The sequence below is a fragment of the Vicugna pacos genome, chromosome 6 (genome assembly GCF_048564905.1).
Source record: "Vicugna pacos chromosome 6, VicPac4, whole genome shotgun sequence".
Lineage (NCBI taxonomy): Eukaryota > Metazoa > Chordata > Mammalia > Artiodactyla > Camelidae > Vicugna > Vicugna pacos.
Genome location: NC_132992.1, coordinates 9,730,819 through 9,752,605, shown reverse-complemented (window position 1 = coordinate 9,752,605; position 21,787 = coordinate 9,730,819). Strand labels below are relative to the sequence as shown.

The 21,787-nt window shown below is 43.5% G+C and overlaps 2 protein-coding genes across 2 annotated transcripts in view; one reads left to right on the top strand and one right to left on the bottom strand.

Moving 5' to 3' along the window:
• The window catches only part of LIPC (lipase C, hepatic type), a 150,072-nt gene extending 136,990 nt beyond the window's left edge, over positions 1-13,082 (top strand). Inside the window, exons 9-11 of the mRNA XM_006210975.4 lie at positions 5,330-5,447; positions 7,008-7,247; positions 12,732-13,082. Of these exons, the coding sequence (XP_006211037.2) occupies positions 5,330-5,447; positions 7,008-7,247; positions 12,732-12,843 (470 nt within the window). The 3' untranslated portion in view covers positions 12,844-13,082. The remainder of the gene's footprint in view (positions 1-5,329; positions 5,448-7,007; positions 7,248-12,731) is intronic.
• Positions 1-18,583, bottom strand: part of LOC116277994 (uncharacterized) — a 246,210-nt gene extending 227,627 nt beyond the window's left edge. Inside the window, exon 1 of the mRNA XM_072962343.1 lies at positions 18,104-18,583. The gene's annotated coding sequence lies outside the window, so the exon portion shown is untranslated. The remainder of the gene's footprint in view (positions 1-18,103) is intronic.
• Between the last annotated feature and the right edge of the window lie 3,204 nt (positions 18,584-21,787).

Sequence of the window (21,787 nt, the reverse complement as noted above, 5' to 3'; positions counted from 1 at the left end):
CCTTATTAAACATGCCATAAGGTAAAGTGAGCAAAATTATTCATGCTTTTCCCCTCAATCTTTGTAACAGCATCATTGTCCTGTGGGGTGGTAGAGATTGGGAGGCGAATTGTCTGTTTTTCTTTTTTTAAGGAAAAACACAAAAATCCCAAATAAGAACGAATAATTAGTTCTCAACATGAAAGTGTCTTTCATATTTTTTAAAAAATAATTTCATTTCAAGATTTCTCTCCAAGAGTGGCTTTCCTGGTGCAGGAAGTACAGGATTCCTTGTGCTATCAGTGTGCGTTGGGCTTGGAACCCGGCTACTGCAGATACAGAGGTGCCCACATTCCCGCACATCTGTGCCCCTCCCTCCACAGCCTCACCCGGGCTCCTCACAGCTGACACACTTTGGAGGTTCTGACCTCCTGCACAGGTCCCACTCCAGGGAGACACTGCAGGGCACAGGCAATTCCCATTCATAGGATGTAAGAGCTAAAGGGACCTTCCTCCACAATCATCTCAGTCGACCCCTTCCCCCAGAATTGTGGAACCGTGGCATCTCAGGCGTGGATATCATTCTCCTGCTATTCACAGTTTAAGAACAAAGGAAGGCAAAATCCCACCTCCAGTGCAGGGACATGAAACATTAATCCCCGCTCAGGGGCTCGACGTTCAGCAGGCAGGTAGCAGAGAGGAATCTGCAGCTGTGACGGCCCAGGATGGATGGCAGGAGGTTGAAGCAGGCGGGCACTTTGTCTTGGTGGCTTCACAGGAGGCAGGTTTAGGCCATGGCTTTTCTTCAAGGGCTGAGCATTTACCATTTGCTTTCAAAGGGCAGCTTCAGCTTGCCAGAACCAGAACCCCAGGAGAGAGTGGGAAGGGTCTTTTAGAATCAGACAGACTCCTGGATTCAAAGTCTGCTCCACTTCTAACCATCTGGGTCACCTTGGACCTGTCTCCAAATCTCTGCTTCCTTATCTGTAATTGACCAGGACTGCTGACATTGTTATCTGTCTAGGTCTCAGCAGAAAACAGGACTCCACTCACCTGGGTCAGCTGAAGAGAGCAGGCAGGACTCCTTACAGAGGGTGGGTGCGATTAAGGAAACCAACATGGGGTGTTGACACACCCTGAATCTAACATCAGGCCACCAGGAGAAGTGAGGAGGGGGACTAGCCCAGGAGAACGGGAGCTGTGGGGGAGAGGCTCCCAACAGCCACTCATCATGGGGCACACTTACTACACAGTCAGGCTCCAAAGCAGGAGGGAGCTTCAGAAGCAGGAAGCAAAACTCCTTCACCTCTCTCTTCTCTGCCCAGATCTCCTTCTGCTGGTGCCTCTTTGGTGGGTCAGTCCCAACCAGAAACCCTGCAAGAGATCCAGAGGCTGAGGCCTGGGGCTCAGAGCTCGGCAGAGAGCAGATGGGGACTGCAAGAGTAGGTGTGGAAAACAGAGTCTAACCACATATTATCCTTATTTAGTCTTATTACAAGGACTGAAATAATGTATGTAAAGTGCTTAGTGTGTCACCTGATGTGCAGTAGGGTCTCAACAAATGGAAGTTAATTTTCTCATTATTCCTGTTCTCAATTAGGCTCTTTCATGCAGCATGTGTCCTGCCTTGTTTTCACACAAAGAGCCCCAGAAGCACTCCTTAGACTGTGGAGACACAAGCACTAATCTGACCCCAAGACTTCCCTCGGGCAGATAAGACATGGAAATGATGCCTACAAGATGAGGCAGCAGTCACAGAAGCCACTCTGCTTACCAGCCTCGAGCTCCTCCAAAGCCAGGACCACTGCTTCTGGTTCTCCTGTTTTCTTAATATTTTTTAAAATTCCCTTTTTCCAGTAAGAGTCTAATTGGAATACATGCTTATTGTAGAAAATGAGGAACTTGCAGAAAAGCATTAGAGAATAGAAATGATCACTCTCCCCTTTCCAAAGATAAGCTCTGGTAAGACTTCTGTGGTTCCCCCTCCTTCTCTGCATTCTGTTTTATTAGAGTTAGTCTCCTGTTAAGTATATAATTTGTATCCTGATGGTTGTATGGGGTTTTTTCCCCACTTCTTTCATAAGCATTGAAATCATTCCAAAAACATCTTTTAACAACTTCCTAAGAGTAGATCACATGATTGGGAATATGAACTTGGATTCAGCAGACTAACGTCTAATTGCAGCTTCGCCAGTTCTGAGCTGCCTGACAATGGACAAGTTACTTCAGTTTCCTGAGCTTCAGCTTCTTCATTTGTAGAACGATGCGGAGGGAGGTTAAAGTAGTCATCTCACAAAGTTGTAGTCAAGAGAAATGAGGTAATTATGTGAAACAATAGTTCAGTGTCTGGGACATAATAAAGAGCTGAGTGGTAATTATCGTAATTACCATTATTAGTCCATAGATATTCCTCTACTGGTGAATATTTAGGGTGGTATTTATTTTTTATTAAGTAATTCTGTTATGACATTTTTTTAACTTAAAACTCTTTCCACATTTCAAGTCTTTTCTTAGGGTATATAAAGATTTTGGTCCTGAATATATATATATATATTTTAATTGATATATATGTATTTTTTTAAATTTATACACACACACACATATATATATATATATAGTTTTTTTTTAATTGAAGTATAGCCAGTTTACAATGTTGTGTCAATTTCTGGTGTACAGCATAATGCTTCAGTCATACATGAACATACATATATTTGGTTTCATGTTCTTCTTCACTGTAAGTTACTACAAGATATTGAATATAGTTCTCTGTGCTATACAGTATGAGCTAGTTGTTTCTTGGATTTTGTGAGAATCCTGAATTTTGAAGTGAAAGACACTCTGCCAGAGTTCAGTAGGTGTTCTGTGCAATTCATTGGGTTTGTATATGTAATTCTCGGTGTATTTGTGGGAGAGGGTGAGCTGTGAGTCTCTCTACTCCTCTATCTTGGCACTTCCTGAAATGATAGTCCTGAATATAAACATCTGAAAGTTCAAGTTCTGGAGCCGGATGGCCTGAACTTACATCCCAGCTATGTTACTTACTAGCTGTGTGATGTTGGAAAAGTCACTTAACCTCTCTGTTCTTTCATTTCCGCTTCTCTAAAATGAGATAATAATAGTATCACCTGTTGTAAGGATTAAATGAGATAATAAGTAAAAAGTGCTTGGCACAGCTAATCAAAATAAATACTATCTGATGTTATTATCATGCATACCACCAACTACACTCTTACTCCTTTATCCCCAACAGCTTTTAGCACTGGGCTGGGTATCATAGGTTTCCAACTGATACATATTAAACTGGTTGCTATGAGTGTTTCTTGTTAGCTATGGAAGATGCCCTGCCTCCTCCTTAGGGGGTTAACCTGAGGCCAGCTCTCTCACATCATCCTGCCCACAGCCCACCCCTCACCCCGACCCTGACGCCTATGGACTGTTATCTTTGCTTTTTGCCTCAGTTCAACTTATAACACTGTTCACTTGTTACAGAGTTCCCTGACAGGCCCCAAATAATGTAAAACCTCTCCAGAGGCTTCTAGGATGATAGACCAGAGTCCCTGTCTCCATCACTGCCACCCAAGCGTTTAGGGACCCTCCTTGCAGCTGGGGCTCACAGCTCTCCTCTGCTTCCCATCCACAGCCTCATAGTCCTGAGAGCATCAAACTACTTTATTCCAGTCTAGAGGATCTGAGCACTTATTAAGCACAGGGCACTGGAGCCAATCCACCACAAAACCCAAATGGGAAAATTGGTTTATGCCAAAGGGTAGGGCTGTGTAAGTAACACAGAAACCCAGCAGTACAAGCACACCAGGACCCTGCAGCTGATGTGATGGCAACACGCCATTAGCCACAGCTGCTGTCAGGTCTGTGTGCAGCTACCAACCTCAGGTGGAAATGCACCATTTGGGAGTAAGTAGATTGATTCATGAGGATGGTTTATTTCCACATGCTGGGTGCATAGGATGGATGAGCAAGTGGCTGGTTCCGTGATCTATGCTTTCCAGGAGGAATTCTACAACAAAGCTTGAATCTCAGAGGTGCTTTCCATCTTGCTAAATGTTCATACATATCATTATACTCCCCAACAGACTTTCAGTTCATTCATCCCACAAGTGTTTATTAAGCACCTACTATGTGTAAGCACTTATCAGGACTCATGGATTAATCATTATCCAGAACAGGAAAAGCAAAGACACAACAAATATACCATAAATCCCCTATCCTTTGCCCAAGGCAGACACCGGTTCTCCAAAGAGCCCATCTCAACACAGGGCTCCAGGCAGTCCTAGCAATCAAATTGACATGCCATCTTGGAGCTAAAATGCTGCAAGTACTTAGAGAATATGGAAATAGCAAGAAAAAGAAGTCCAAGCAGCCATCAGTCAGTCATTTGGGAATGAGGTGGGATAATTTTGAAAATAGCCCCACAGCTGGCTGGTGCAGCGAGGCAGACTGAGCCCAGGCAGCAGCTCCAGGCCGAGAGCACAGACTCTGGTCTATGACCTTGAGCAGGTCACTTCACCTCTCTAACCTTGGTTTCCTCCTTTATGAACTGGGGCTGAGAATAGCAATATCTTTACATTATGAGCAGTAAATGAGGTGATGCAACGTAAAGCGTTTAGCAACACTATCTGACAGCAGGCAATTTGCTTTTATCAATTAAACATGGACTGTATTTAGGTAAACAAGAATAAAACAAATTTCCCTCCTCCAAACAACCCAGTAGAAGGACATTCTGGACATTTGACAGGATAGAAAAATTTTAGGCCCAGGTACTAGAAGTACAGTTATCTTATTTCCACTGGAAAATGGGCTTGCAGAGCCCCACTGAGCTAGTTCCCAGGACCTGCCCCAGAACAAGAAAAGTGGTCATTAAGGCATATTTCTCAGCTGGAGCCCCGTCCCACCCCAAAACTGACCCCATCAAACAGAGGCAAAAGTAAAAATGGCAGTATGTTCTCTTGCCTTTGTCAGGTGCCTAAAAGGCAATATATCCTTTGATTTATGAAAGGGGACCCTTGCCAAATACATAGAACAGTCCAACAGGAGTGCATCCAGAAATTGGTGAGAATGCCAAATACACTGGACTCCTAAGCTGCCTTCTTTTGTTGGGTAATACTTATTACATTACAAACACAATACAAGTCCACTTAGACATTTAGGAAATTCAGTGGAGAAAAAAGAAGAAAATAAAAAGCATTCATAATCTCACCACCAAGAAAAAAACCGGGGTTTCTCTCCATCCAGACTTCTCCCTCTGCATTTTTAAACTTTTTAATGAGATTTTTAATTTTTAAAATTCCAGCTTAAATTCTCTTTCTTTCTCCCTCTCCATCCTCTCCTCCAGTTTATCATTACCAGTTCAAGATGCAGTTCATCAACCAAACTGAGGAACCACTAAAAGTAAATTTTGCCATGTCACTCCTCGGAACTAAAGAGGAAGAGCAGAAACTTCCCATCACTCTGTGAGTACAAGATGCAGCCTCGCCCGTGGTGATGACACGCTTAATTTTCTCACAGGGTCTGGATGGACTCTGTGCTTTTCAAGGGGGAGGCCAGACACAACTTACTCTTCTCAGCCCATTATGATTGCCCCCAACACCCTGTCAGAAGGCACAGCCACCCAAGCCCAGCACTTCCTCATCCCTCCTCAGCCCCACCCATAAATTGCTTTATGTCCCTCTTGTTTGTGATGGGCGCAATGTGATGGGGGCTAAATGGAGAGGAAGCCAGAGGTGGCCAGTCTGTGTCCACAGTGCAGGAAGAAGATTCAAGCAGGGAGGAGTGGTGACGGCTGGAGCAGGTGTCCCCAGGAAGGCCCTGAGCACCTTTCCAGTGAGTCCTCAAAACCATAACCCAGAAACAAAACTGGTATCATTCAACTTGGCACACATTCCCATCCCAATCAGCCTGCATGGCCATCCCTGTCCATTTGTCCTTCACCCTGTGACACACCTGCTCACGAGATGGCGAGTGGCCTCACACGTCCCGCAGAGGCTCCCCTGCTTCACTGGCTAGAAAAGGCCCATTAGCTACTTTTTCTCAGCACCTCGACCCTCAGAGTGAACTCTCCTTGGGAAGTGACGCTAGCCTTTCACCTACTCGGGAGATAGTCCTCAGCTTCTGGAAAATTGCCACTAGGTTTAATTCTCAGATCATCACCCGATTCAGTCACGCAGCAAGGACTTGCTGGTGAGCTGCACTGCAGAAAGGACCCTGTCCCTGGAATGCTCCCAACCTAGTGGGGTGGGTGGATTCCTAAACGGTTCTTTACAACATACTGCAGGAAGAGCTATGATGAGCCCAGCCAGGGAATCCTCCAGCCACCTGTCTCACCCTAAATCCAGCGTAAACTCTGCACTGTCCCCAATCCCTCTCTGGGAGATTGTTCTAAGGAGTGGAAAGGGCATTTAGCTGTTGTGTCACTGTTGGGACATTTTAATGTCTTGGAGATTAGTGAGTAAAGCTGATAATGATACCTAAGGATCTGCATTTAAATCTTGCTCCAAACTGGCGCATCCTTTTTATATGTGGTTTTTATTTTCCTGCAATCCTTTGTTGTTTTAACAGAAGTTTCTATTTATATGGGGAGGAGAAAAGCATTACTAAGGAGAGAAGACTGGTGTGGCTGTAATGTGCTGATCACACCTACAGAGAACGGAATAGCCCAAAGGCCACTACCAAAGCCCCACCATCTCTTTGGGGCCAGTTTTTCTGGTTTGTTAACCTAGAAACTACGAAGCCTGAGCTAAACAAAGTTAGTTAGATTCATTATTACAGAACTCTTGGAGCCTTTTGAATATGCTAACTCAGAAAATAGGATGGTTTTCTCAATATTACTAGTCCGGACAATCCTTTTGATCCTGGCACATCTATTGCTATCTCTATTAATAGTTTGGGAAATGCAGAGAAAAGACCACCCCAAGTCACTCAGGCAAACCTAGTAACACATCCCGAATGTGCCTAAGCGTCGGTTCCCTGTTACAAATCAACTGACTGGGTCCGGTTTCCTTTGCATCTTCAAGGCAGGGAGGAATTACTAGCAATAAAACCTATTCCTTTCTTATCACATTGGATTTGGATATCGGTGAGCTGATCATGATCAAGTTCAAGTGGGAAAATTACCAGGTGTGGGCCAATGTCTGGAAAGTGGTCCAAAGCTTCATCCCATGGGGAAGAGGAACATTCCATGAGAAAGAAGAGCCCGTCTACTCAGGCCTTGCTCTGAAGAGCATCAGAGTCAAAGCGGGAGAAAGCCAGCAAAGGTGAGTCCTGGTTCAACGTCCTCCTAACATCTATTAAGCATCTACCTGTGCCAGCACTTTCACAATTTATTTTCCCTTTATTTTTCTTTTTTTTGAAAATTTTTTTTATTGAGTTATAGTCAGTTTACAATGTTGTGTCAATTTCCAGTGTAGAGCACAATTTTTCAGTTATACATGAACATACATACATTCATTGTCACATTCTTTTTCGCTGTGAGCTACCTCAAGATCTTGTATATATTTCCCTGTGCTATACAGTATAATCTTGTTTATCTATTCTGGATATGCCTGTCAGTATCTACAAATTTTGAACTCCCAGTCTGTCCCTTCCCACCCCCTACCCCACTGGCAACCACAAGTTTGTATTCTATGAGTCTCCTTCTGTTTTGTATTTTATGTTTTTTTGTGTTTTTTGTGGGGTTTTTTTTAGATTCCACATATGAGCGATCTCATATGGTATTTTTCTTTCTCATTCTGGCTTATTTCACTTAGAATGACATTCTCCAGGGACATCCATGTTGCTGCAAATGGCATTATGTTGTCATTTTTATGGCTAAATAGTATTCCTTTGTATAAATATACCACATCTTCTTTATCCAGTCATCTGTTGGTGAACATTTAGGTTGTTTCCATGTCTTGGCTATTGTAAATAGTGCTGCTATGAACATTGGGGTGCAGGTGTCTTTTTGAAGTAGGGTTCCTTCTGGATGTATGCCCAGGAGCAGGGTTACTGGGTCATATAGTAAATCTATTCCTAGTCCTTTGAGAAATCTCCATACTGTTTTTCTCGATACTGTTTCCCACAGTGGCTGCACCAAACTGCATTCCCACCCAGTGTAGGAGGGTTCCCCTTTCTCCACAGCCTCTCCAGCATTTTGTCATTTGTGGACTTTTGAATGATGGCCATTCTGACTGGTGTGAGGTGATACCTCATTGTAGTTTTGATTTGCATTTCTCTGATAATTAGTGATATTGAGCATTTTTTCATGTGCCTATTGATCATTTGTATGTCTTCCTTGGAGAATTGCTTGTTTAGGTCTTCTGCCCATTTTGGGATTGGGTGGTTTGTTTTTTTCTTATTAAGTCATATGAGGTGCTTATATATTCTGGAAATCAAGCCTTTGTCAGTTTCATCTTTTGAAAAACTTTTCTCCCATTCCGTAGGTTGTCGTTTTGTTTTACTTATGGTTTCCTTTGCTGTGCAGAAGCTTGTAAGTTTAATTAGGTCTCATTTGTTTATTCTTACTTTTATTTTCATTGCTTGGGTAGACTGCCCTAGGAGAACATTTTTGAAATGTATGTCAGATAATGTTTTGCCTATATTTTCTTCTAGGAGGTTTACTGTATCTTGGCTTATGTTTAAGTCTTTGATCCATTTTGAGTTTATTTTTGTGCATGGTGTAAGGGAGTGTTCTAGCTTCATAGATTTTCATGCTGCTGTCCAGTTTTCCCACCATTTGCTAAAGAGACTGTCTTTATTCCATTGCACTTTCACAATTTAATACTTGCATTTACCTTATGAACTGGGCATCACTGTGTCCTAACCATGGCATACAGATGCTTGGAAAGGTGAAATGAGCCTCCTGAGTTCACACAGCCATAGGTGGAAGGACAAGGATTTGCACCCAGGTCTTCTGATTCCCAGTTTAGCCTCTTCCGTCTGCCCACAGTCCATAGCTACCTGCCTCTGGAGGTTGAGAACTCACTAGCCCAGTGCTTTTCAAACTTCACCAGGTGATGTTGGTGCTGCTGGTCCAAGGACCACACTTTGAGTGACAGGGATCTGGATGTGACCTTTCTGCTTTGTTGTTTACCTGGTGAAAGGCTTTTAACAGATCACAGTCTCAGGCTGTGGTGCTGCCTTTCAAATCTGAGAGTGCCAAGGGATCGCTGGGAAGCTTATTAAACATGCAGCAAGTCCAGACCCACCTGGAGAGCTTCTGGTTGGCTGTGGTCTGTGAAGGGACACACATCTCGTGATAAGAGCCCTGAGAAATTCTTATGTGCACTAACGGATTACCCTCAGGGAACGTGGCTCTGTGTGATTGCCCTTGGCCTCAAGTCCCCAGGAACAGGAAGGCGTGGGTGTGGGGACAGGGAGTGAAGGAAAGAAAGGACATCCGGCTGCTCCTTCAGTCCTCTCAGCAGAGCAGAGGGATGCCCACCATATTTTGCTATGGCAATCAGGATTTCCTGTGGTTCTGCAGTTCTCCACGAAAGGAGAATTTGTCCCTCCCTAGACCCTTTCCCATCTCCTCCCATTGTATTCAGGGAACTTGTCTCTCCTCTCCCACTGCCCTTGGTTGGACAGCCCATTTCTCTCTTTGGCTTGTCCCCAGCAGAGACGGAAAACAGCACACCTCTCACCTCAAACTGCTCTCCTCCCTCACCCCCTGGGTCTCACTGCCAGGAGTGGGCCCATGGCAGATTTATGCCCCCTGAGTCCCTTATACAACCGCACTCTGAGATTTCATCTCCCTGGGATACGAAATCCTGGCAATTACTAAGAGCACACTCTGCAGTCTGCCAACAGACTTCTCCACATGATCAGTTTGAGAAAATTAAACTGCTTCTCTCCTCTTACACACTTAGCTATTCTTGCATGACTTTTTGGCCCTTTAGAACAGCTCTGCTTCTGAGCACCACCCCTCCCGGATTCTCTCAGCTAGAGAGTAATTCCTCAGCGTTAGTGGCCGCTCGCCATGGCAATTCTAGGTACCTTGACCTGAAAGGTTGTATAAAACACAACGCTACCTTCTCCCCGGGTGCTCACCCACATGGCTCTGAAGAAGGAAAGAGGCGAGGGACGGGAGGGGCGCTGACAGAGCTCCGGCTGCCCCCGTGGGCTTGAGCTAGGTGCCCTAGAGCACTCCCCTCAAGGGAGCGTCCCAGTGAGCCTCTGAAATGGGTAGTATTGCTGGGCAGACTAGGAACCTCAGACTCACAGACGTTTCACAGCTTGAGGATACTGTTAATAACTGTCCAAGCCCAGCTCGGATTCGGTTTGTCTGACCCGTTTGTTGTAATGTGTGGTTTCCAACAGCTCCTTCCCTCCTTAGTCTTAACCCCACTGACCTGACCTTCCTTAGTCTCATCTAGTAGAGTTACAGAGCTGGAAACTAAGATAACTGTACATCAAACTCTTCCTCAGAACTGCAGGGGGTACATCCTGAAAAGGAGGGAAGGGCTCTAGGACCTATACTTCGTTTTTAACTCAGTGCCTCCTATGTGTCTTCGCAGTACCAGGCACCACTGAGAGATATCAGAAAATATCTGCGTTGTGGCTTCTGGCATAAAGAAACTCCAGGCAGGACCTAATTAGGAAAACAAGTTTCATTAATTTTACTAATGATGCGCTCCATCCCTCCATCCCAGGGCTTCTCTCACTTGAGCGTGCACACGAATCATCTGAAAATCGTGTTAAAAAGCAGGTTCTGCTTCAGTAGGTAGAGATGGAGCCTGACGGTCTACAGTTCTAACAAGCTCCCAGGTGCTGCTGATGCCGCTGGTCCCCAGACCGCACTTTAACAGTGAGGGTCTGGTTATTGCATGGCAGAGGAAGTCTAAGAAGGACATCAGTTCAGGTTGCTGCTGTTGGCTCTGTGCTGCAACAGGCTTTGGGGAGGCCAAGAGGCATTCCTAGAGAGCCAGGCAGTGGGCAAAGCAGTATGTAGGCAGAATCCAACGACTTCTGCTTCAGCCAGTCCTGAACCCAAATCTTGACTTCACTGTCACCACCTATGTAGGCTCAGACAATACTGGTCCTACGGCAGGACATAAAAAGTGATTGCCAGAGGGTGGGCATAGCTCAATAGTAGAGCGCACACTTAGCATGCATGAGGTCCTGGGTTTAATCCCCAGTAACTCCATTAAAGTGAATAAATAAGTAAATTTTTTAATTAAAAAAAAGTGATTGGCTAACTGGAATGAGATGCTTGATTTCCACGGGAATCAAAGAAATACAAAACAAAAATCAATGAAATGATCACTGGTCACCCACTAGTTTGGCAGAAATTAAAAGATGGATAACAACCAGAGCTGGCAAAGGTGTGAAGAAATGGGCATTCTCATAAAATGTTCATTGGCGTATAAATTACAGAGCTTCTGCGGGGGAGTTTCATTCAACAGCTAACATTTAATGAGCACCTATCTTATGCCAGACTGCTGTGGGCACCAGGAATCCAGCAGTGAACAGAGCAGACAAAGCCCTTGGTCTCAGGGAGCTTATAGTATCAAATTTTGAAATATGCATAATCTTGCCCCAGAATTTTATGCTAGGTGTCTATCCTAGGGAAATGCTCAAAATGTCCACAAAGCATATATATGTACAAAAATGTCTGCTGCAGGACTGTTTGTAAACACTAAACCACTGGGGGAAATCTCAATGTCCTGCAATAGGAAAACGGCTGAAGGCACTGCAATGTCGTGCAGCCAGTGAAAGAGGAACTAGATTTACATGTACTGACATGAACAGGTCTCCAAGTACCTTATTGGATGACAAGGACATTTTTCAGAAAAATACATACAACAATCTTTATGTTTGCATATGAACATCCATATATGTGTAAACATGCAGAAAGTGGTCTGGAAGGACAGACAGAAAGCAAACCATGAAAGCAGGGAGGGGAGTGATATCAGTGAAAGGTGACGGAGAAGAGGATCTAATATTCAACTTCATGTATTTCTTTACTATTTGAATTTTTCAAGAATGCATTTATAACTACTCATAATACTCTTAACTTAATTTAAAAAGTTTGATTTAGTAAAGACTTGACCGTAGAACGCAATTTGAAGAGGGAAGAAAAAAAGCTATCAACTACAATTCTCTGTGACTACTGCTATTTTTTTCCCTAATAGATGCAGTTGAAGGTGGTAACACAAAACAGCATCTCAGGCCAAACTAATGACCAAAGCATTCTAGCCATGGGTCTCCAACAGAGACCCAAAACACATAGTGATGTCCTCTTTGGCTGGAGAACCATGTAAGAGGAAGGGGCAGGGCTTACAGGGCTGAGCCAGGAAGATGCTGGTGACAGTGGCTTCATGTCCAGGGACCTTTAAGAAGGGCATTGACAAACTGGAGTATATCCAAAGAAGGAAGGCTGGGAGGAGCAGTTGAAGAAAATGCAAATGTTTGAATGTTTGCAGTGGAGACAGGGCATTGCAGTGAAAGAAACAACAGTTCCCCTCCAAGTCTTTGATGAGCTATATAAAGGAGAACAAAGCAGGACTGCCCCGAGGACTCTTCAGTTCTTACAGAACTGAAATCACACATGCAGAGCTCCGGGAAGCCTTGCGCTGATTACTTTCACTGACTTGGGTTTTGTTTTCCTCTGAAGTTATGGAAATATTTGCGATCGTAAGAATCTAATTTAAAAAAAATAGCATGTGTTACATAAATTTGAGTATTTGACAAAGGATGAAACACTTCAATAAGCTCCATCTAAAACTTAGTGCTGTGTTTGCTTGATGTTTCTTATTCAGAATGACGTTTTGCTCGGAAAACATGAATGATCCACAACTTCACCCAGCCCAGGAGAAAACCTTTGTGAGATGTGAAGCAAACTCTAAAAAACTGAAGCAAAAGATCAGATGAGCTTTAACGAAGACCCAGTGTGAAGAAGAAATGATTTCATTCCTCATCTGGAATGGTTGTCTTGTTTGGAAATCAAAGTTATACAAAGAATTTTGCAAAAAGCCTAGAGTTTAGATTTAAAGGAGAGTACACATCACTATTATAAACCGAGCTTTTTAAAACAATGTTATATAACTCTATTCAAATATTAGTGTAACCAAAAAAAAACCTCCCAATTTTATGTCTGATTAAATGGTAATATATGCAAATAAGTACAAATGTGAGAGCCATTTTAGATCTGTTGTTCTAATTTAAAATGGCTTTTACAATTAAGTCAGATTTCCCATAATTCCTTGCTAGTTTGTTCTGATCATGCTGGAAAAATACTTTATTACATAACTTGCATTTCCATAAAGTGAGATTTCAATTAATCACAGCTGTGTGTCCCAAAGCACACACCCTTTAAGACAATTCAGCTCACCGAAGGAAGGAAAAAGTCTGCTTACACTAACAGATGCCATCATAAAAATCATACAATTATTTCACCAAACCAAACTAATAGTAGAATTCTCCCAAAACCACTAATGGTAACCACAAAAGCCGCATAGTTGGTCATGTTAATAATCAAATTACTATTTAAGTGCAATTTTCCTCTTTTACTAATGCTTGCCACAAAAGCTAATGGAAAACTTGGGAAATCTCAAAACTTAGATATCAAGTCTCAAACTGTCCAATAAGTGAAATAATGATGTTTTGACCAGCAAACTCCATTGCAGAGCATGTAAGGAAATACTAGATATGGTCATCACTTACATCTGTGTTTCAAGTAATTCAGAGAGGAGGAGCACGCTATGCACACTCAACAAACTCACTTGACATGCACACAAGCTCAGCTCTACACAGCTCCTAATTCTCATCTTCTTCACCTGAGCAGAGGTCGTGGAAACAAAAATATTGAAGAGATGTCTGCCTCTGACGTAATCAATTTAAGATCATCTTGCATGATTCACTTTCACTTCCCTTGGAAAGACCCACAACACTGAAGGATATGGGGGAGGGGGAGGAAGGACAACTGGGTCAATGTTGTGCTGTGTCCTGGATGCTCATCTTGCCTGCAAAAGTATCTGACCACACTTTCAGGTATTGTGTATGTGTGTCTATAAATTAGACATTAAAATGAACAGTATTTCCCATTACATCTAAAATACTAAGATTTACAATAAAACCATGTTTGTGTCAGATTGGCATGTTTGATCATTATCCAGAAGGAATTTAAAATATCACTTTTTAAAAATACTCTTTGCTTCTATGCCCTTATGGAATCTATGCACGTATTGAAGAATATTCCTATCAGCCTTGAAACCATCACAAGGAGAAACAGCTCAAATATCCAGCCGTACAATGCATAAGTGAACTGTGATATATTCTTATGAAAGGTTGTTAAACAGAGACTTAAAAAAAAATAAAAAGATGAACCAAAGCCACACACGCAACAAGAATAGTGCTGAGTCCAGAGTGAGACAGCGAGGCATCCTAGGGGCAGAACTGAAGGTGGCATTCCTGGATTGTGCACTTGCACAAAGACACAAAATGTATGTGTGGTATGATGCAAGGAAAACTAAGTTATACTGTGAGGGGTGGATAAATAGGTGGTAAAATCCTAAGTAATGAGATCCCTAGCAGAATAGTGAGGTTGTGGGAATCCAGGAAGCAGGAAGTGCACACCAGCGGTCCAGACGCCAGCAACATCGTACTTGTCACTCCGGGTGGTGCTTCCACAGGTGTTCATTTTTATAACCATTCCTTAAACTGTACATATTTGATGCACTCACTTTTAGTATGAATGTCACATTTCACAATACAAAAAAAAAAAGAAAATCAAGGTCAGAGTTAAAACCAGCGTATTTCCATAGTGTGATGCATTCCAATATTAATAGGGTTCCACACAAAATATAATTAGAAATTATTTCATCTTCAGTAGGAAAACTTGAAGTGACACAGGACGTCATAGCATCTGGGGCAGAGAAATCAACATGCAACCCACATGACAAATGGTTAACGGGAACATCTGAGACTCCTCTTGGCATGGATTATTTTCATTTGGGAAGATGTGTTCATGACATCACGTTTTTCTGAAGTTCATCTTAGGAGGGAAGTCAAATAGGGAAACTGAATAATGCAGCCACATCTGTTCATTGCACATGCAAAATGCTGGCTGGTATGCTGATTATACACACCTCTCTGCAAAGACTCTGTATTTATGAGCCCACTCGGGAAAGATAACACCGGCAGCTTGCCTTTCAGGCAAAAGCCTGTTTGTGCTTTTACTTGTAAGCGAGCACAAGGAAAAGAAACGGAGCTTCGATTACACCGCAGCTGGGCTCTTTGAGGGGCCCGAAGTCACAGAGAAGGAAACAAGCACTCTATTCAACACTAAAATGAATGCACTCTCCTCCAGAGCGAAGCTGGCTATCCTCAGCGTTCACCTTGTTAATGCTGCCGCAAACGTAAGCTTTGGTACCAGTTACACATCTCTGGGGTGGCCAAGCGAGTGCAATGCCCGTTCTACCACAGAGCCCGAAAAGTCATGTGGATGGGAAATAGACAAGCCGGAGGAAGGCTGAAGAAGGCGATCCCAAGAGTCACCATCTACCTGCTCACCGTATCTCACACCACACACTTTTCCTTGACTCCTGATGTGATGAACGACACTCCCAACACATCTCATTCCTTCTACTGGGGCAGGCTGCCCCCAAATATGCCACAGAGGCATACTGATTGTTCTGAATTAAAGTTGCTGAAGAAACAGCCAGTGCAAGAGAGATACTCTGCCCCGCCTTCCTGTCTCTCTTAAAACAAGAAATAACTGACTCTCCTTTCTGACTCCCTGAAGGCAGGAAATAAATCTCTCCTGTGAAAGGTACACTCACTGACCTGGAGGCAGTAGGACATCCTGATTCCCAGTGAAAGGGAACTGGGGCTGAGAAGCCCATATAAACAAACCTTGTTACTTCTTTAACTTACTGCCCCAAGCCCAAATTCTGTTTAGATTCTTCGCTGATTGAGCACCCAAAATCTCTTTGTCCTGTCAATTCCTCACAAACATGTTGTCTCTTTATCTAAAAAGTATAAAAGCTGCCTGCTTTTATACTTTAGGCCATTTCGTAGGTCCTATTTCTACAAGATCTCCGTGCACATGCATTGAATTTTTTTCTCCTATTAATCTGTTGTGTGTCGACCTTGTTACTAGTCCAGCCACAAGAACTGCAGATGGTTTGGGGCGGGGAGGAGTTCCCCCTCCCGACACTTCCCATCTCTGCCTTTCCTTATACCTTCTTCCCCTTTGTCTTTCCCCCAGAGTTTCCCTGCCAGACAGCACCTCACTTCACCGGTGACTTCCCAGCTCAGCCCAGCCCCCAGGGATCTCTCTCCCCTGAACGCCTGGCTGTAAGGCAAACGGTTCACCAGGCCCTTGGTTATTGGCGCCCTGCTGACTTCCCTCCTCCCTCCGCTCCTCCTCCCCTCCTCTCTGCTCCTGGCCCTCTACTCAGCCTGCCTAGGCTGGCTGCGCTCCTCAGGTCCAGGCCTCCTTCTCTGCTCACTCAGTTGGGGCCAGCTCCCCACTCCTGGGGCCTCATTTATGACCCGTGCAGGCTCAACGACACATTAGAGCTGCAGTGTGGGCCCCTGAGCAGCATGCACTCCCCACTCCCAGCGGTTCCCCCTTCGCTGCCTCACAAGCTCAGTGTTCAAGGCTGAGCCCAGTGGCCTCCCTGCTGTCCTCCCACACAACCTGCCCCTCCCTGCGCTGCCTGTTCTGTGTCTCAGTGAATGTCATCACCAACCCCTCAAGTTGCTGACACCAGACACCACTGACAGGCCATCTATAGTGTTTCCTCCTCTTTGGCCCCTCACAACCGTACAATCACCAAATCCTATGAATTCTACCCGTATTTCCTGAATCTCTCCAGCTCCATCTCTCTGCCTCCACTGCCATCATCTGAGCCCAAGCCACCACGCTCTTACCTGGATGTTTGCCACGACTCTGCAGCTCTTCCCGCGGCATCCACATCCACTCCTCTTTCAATCCATTCTCATCATGGCAGCCAGAGTGATCATAAAAGAATGTTTTGTTTTTTTTCACATTTTGTGCAGGACAAAAGCTTTCCAGGTAATATCCTAATATGTGATACATTTAAGAACCATGGGCCCAGACACCTGGGCCATCCTGCAGTTCCCTGAAAGGTACAAAGCTCTTCTCTCTCTGGCCCTGTTGCTTACACCTTCTCCTCTTCTCCCAGCTTCTTCCCATGCTTCCAGTCCCAATTTAGGTGTTATTGCTTCAGGGGTAATTTAACAAAGATTATCCCACCCAAATGTCTATCAATTCCCCCGCTATACACATGCTTAACATCTCTTACTTCTGGTAAAATTATTTGTGCCCATGCAGTGTGGAACCATACTGGAACAAAACAAAAAATCAGTAACACTGATGCTGTTTTTATATAAAAATATTGATATATTATTTATCATAGATTTCTGCATTGATTTTGATTTTTTAAATATTGCATTAAAATATTATCTTGATAGCTGTTTTTGGAGCTACCTTAAATTGTACAACCAAGGCAAGTGCCTCAGTCCCCAAACCCTCAGTCCCCAAACCCTAGTCCACAATTTGTGGGACTATTTATTTATATTTTCCAACTCTTTGCTAAAAACTTCACTCTGTGCATCTATACTCCTCTTGAGTTCTCTGAACATTTTTGCCACCATTACTTTAAACTCTTTTTTAGATAAATTGTCTAACTCCTCATCACTTATTTCTCCTGGGATTTTATCTTGTGCCTTGGCCTTGTGCCTGTCTATCTCTGTGTTTGTGGATTCCTTCCACAGGCTTTGGGATTGTTGTTTTCTTACTTCTGATACCTGCCTCTGGTCGACGAGGCTGGACTAGAGGCTTATGCAGGTTTCCTGGCAGGAAGAGCTGCTGCCTGCCCACTACTGGGTGAAGCTTGGTCCTGGATCTCTGGTAGGTAGGGCTGTGTCTAGAGGCCTTTGTGGCTCAGGAAGTCTGCTGATGGGTAGGGCTGTGTTCCCACTCTGTATGTTTGGCCTGAGGCTTCCCTACAGGCTGTTGGGTGGGACTGGGTCTTAGTGCTAAGGACCCAATCAAGATGTCAGCCTCTACGGAAGCTCATATAGCTGAACATATCCAGAATGTCCGCCACCAGGTTTAAGCCCCCTGGCTGAGCTGCAGCCGTCCCCCCAGTCCCCAGGATACCTTCCAAAACCAGCAAGCAGGTCTGGCCCAGGTTCCTATGAAATCACTGCCTCTGTCCTTGGACCTGGTGCACTTGAGGTTCTGTGTGCACTTCCCAACTGAATGAAGTCTCCGTTTCCCCCAGTCCCGTGAGGCTCCCAGAGCCAAGCCCCCTGGCCTTCAAAACCAGATGTCCTGAGGTGTCCTCCTCCCAATGCCGGAACCTTGAGCTGAGGAGCCTGAAGCGGGCCTCAGAACTCACTCCTGTGGGAAGGCCTCTGCCAGGTAACTCTTCTTCAGCTTGTGGGTCGCCCACGGGGGGATGGGGCCCAATTATATCGCGAGCACGCCCCCTCCTACTGTCCTGCTGTGGTTCCTCTTTATATGTCCAGTTGCAGAACATCTTTTTTTGCTACGTTCCAGTCTTTTTTTCCGTGGTTGTTCAGCAATCAGCTGTGGTTTTGTTGTAGTCGCGAGGAGCAGCGAGCTCCTGCTCCTAGCGCTCCGCCATCTTGGCCGGAACTCCGCGGGACTATTTAACGTCCGCCGGACTATTTAACGTCCACTGGCCGCACTGCGCGTGCAGCGCTGTGAAGTCAGGGAGCTTCTAGCTACTCACTGCTTTATCCTAAGCACCCAGCCCACTGCGGCAGATTTGGCATCCCGTAAATATGTGTTGAATTAGCAAGTGACAGTCATCTTTTCACACGTATGTCTTCTCTCTCCAATTAGATTATAAGCTCCAACTACTGGATCTGTTCAAGATCGAGTTCACAGCTTCCTCATTCCGTGCGAAAACAGCCAGGTTTCTGTCGGGGTTGGCTTCCCTTCCCCTCCAAGGGCACCCCTCAGCCTTTCCCGCCGTCTAGCGTCCTCTCTTCCTGGTTTGGCATCTGTTTCCGTTTTCATTAAAAGCCTTTGTGTTCCTTGACTATATTTTTGCTTTTCAAATTAGGCCTATCACAAGAAGGGCTTGCTAGAGGCTTAGAGCTATCTATCCTCGTGCCAAATAAGTTAGTTGGGGGTGAACGTGGGGGGTCATCCAGAGCAGTGCTTCTCAAACTGTGCACAGGGGCCTTGTCAAGTGCCATTTTGACCCAGGAGGTCCTCCGTGGGGCCCAAGAGCCTGCATTTCTGGCAAGCTCCCAGGTGATGGCATTGCTGGTGCCACCACTGCTGGTCCCCAGGCCATGCTGTGAGGAGCATGGATGGAGGTCAGTGTTTCCCACTCTTCTCTGATGACATGCATCACCTGAGCCCTAATGAAAATACAGCTTTCCGGACCCATCCCCTGGAGATTCTCATTCAGTGGGTCAAGGACAGATCCTAGAGATTTTTTTACTTTTCACAAGTACCCTGGGTAAATCTCATAAAAAAATTTGGCATGACACTGACCTGGAAAAAAACCTTCCTCTCAAGGGAACATCACACCTGTGGCCGAGGACCTTCAGTGAAGGGAGGTCCCTACCTTTGCAGAGAGGAATCTGCCAGGGTATAACCTCCCCTCCTTAGTTTCTTGTTGGACACCCCAGAGACCAAATTCAGGCCTCAAACAGCTGAAAACAGTCTGGATGAGACTATGAGCTCTTTGAGGGAAGAAGTAATGTGTTCTTGGGTTTTGTTCATGGGGTTGTTTTAAATTTCTCATTTTTGAGATGTTTTACAAAAGTGTCAACACAACATGTGAAACAATGCAAAGATGTGTAAAGAGAAAGCTAGTCATCTCCCTGCATCCTCCTCCCACACAATCCCAGTGAGCTCCAGAGAGGATGGTAACAGCTGCTACATTATTCCTTCAAACATCCACAAGCATTTATACACACTCAGGGCTTTGTTTGTTCGTGGTTTTCACCAAAGTAGAATCACACTATATAGATTCTTCTGCAACTTAGTTCATGATATGTCATTAATATCCCTGTAAGTCAGGAGAGTTGGATCCTTTTTCTAATTTCTGTAGAACTAGAATTAAACCTGCTGGAGGGGTTAGTGCAGTATTTTCCCTGCTTGGACCAGTGCCTGGTCTCCTGACCCACATAAACAACTAGGGGTGTCACTGAAATTTTTCTACGGTCATACACCTGAACATATATACACATTCTCATATAGAGGAAAGTTGTCACTATTTCACAAAAATGTAGTTATATTATACATTCTTTTTAGCAAACTGATTTTCTTACTCAACGGTACCTCCTGAAATCTTTCCATGTCAATTAGTATAGCTCTCAATATTTTTTATGACTGCATAATATTCTACATTGTAGAGGTGTCTTGAAATATTCAATTAATCTCATAGTGATGTACCTTTACTTTGCTTCCAACTTTTTGGCTCTCTGAAAAAGGCTGCATTTAATGTGTGTGTATATATATCTCTATATAATGTGTGTATAGATACACACACACACACACACACACACACACTCATTTGTGGGAAATATTTCTAGCAGTGGAAGTGCCAGGTCAAATGATTTCTTTTTTTCAACATAATGGATGTTGCCATATGGCTTTCCCGAAACATTACAATTTGCAGTTCCACCGTAATCTATGAGTAACTAGTCTCCTCTCTCCACCTCCTTCCAGGAAGAAATACTTATTGCTTGTTTTAGTGTTTGCCAGTCTAATGAATGTAAGTGATAACCTCACTGTGACTACTTACATTTCCCTACCTACTACTGAGTCTCAGAATCTTACCATAGTTTCACTGAAGTTGCTTTTCTGTGAACTGATTTTTCAAGTCCCATTTTCCATTGTCAGTTTATAAGAACTACACATTTTATGAAACTTTATTAGCGCTTTATCTTTTGGCTTTTTCACAAATATTTTTTCCAGAACTGTGCCTCCATTGATTTTAATTAGACTATTATTTGCTATACAGTAGTATATAATTTTTTTAGGTCAAAAAAGCCTAACATTTCTTTCATAACATATGGATTTCCTGACTTGGTGACAGTCTCTCTCATCACTGAATTGCAGATTGCACAAAATGAAGATTTTCTTCTGAGATTTGAATTTGTTTTTCTACCTTAAGGCTTTCATCAATCTGAAATTTATTTTTGTATATGGTTTGAGACAGACTGTCAAGTTTATTTTCTTCTATATGGATAAAAGTGGTTGCTGAAATTTAGGGAATGCCTAAGTAATACATGGTTTTCTTCTTTAGTTTATTCATAAAATTAATTGTATTGATAAATTTCCTGATACTGATTCACACCTGCATTCTTGGAATAAACCCTCCTTGGTTACAACATATTTTTTCATAACGTTGGATTTTACTTGCTAAAATGTTATGTATAAGTTTGCCTTTATTTTCATAAGAGAAACCAATCCACAACTTTTTGGGCTCTAATATTTTTACCCTTTGATATTCCCCCGCTTTTATCTATGGCCTTGAATAGTTTATATAATATTGTAATGATCTTTGTATTTTTTTAATTAGAGAAAAGCTCAGCTGTGAAACCATCTGGTCCTTGTGCTTTTGCATATAGTATGCTTAGGTCTTCAGCTTTTACTTTTTTGTTGCATATAACATTTATTAAAATTATTTTTGTCAAATACCTTCAAGCAAAACAGGTACAAAGTTACTCACAATAATGAGTAAATGAAGGCATAACATTAAAGTGCAAAAAAAATCCCAAACTAAACTCTGAAATTCTAATAATTCTGCTTGAAGTAACTGAGCAAATGCACACATCTTCCATGGAAAATAAG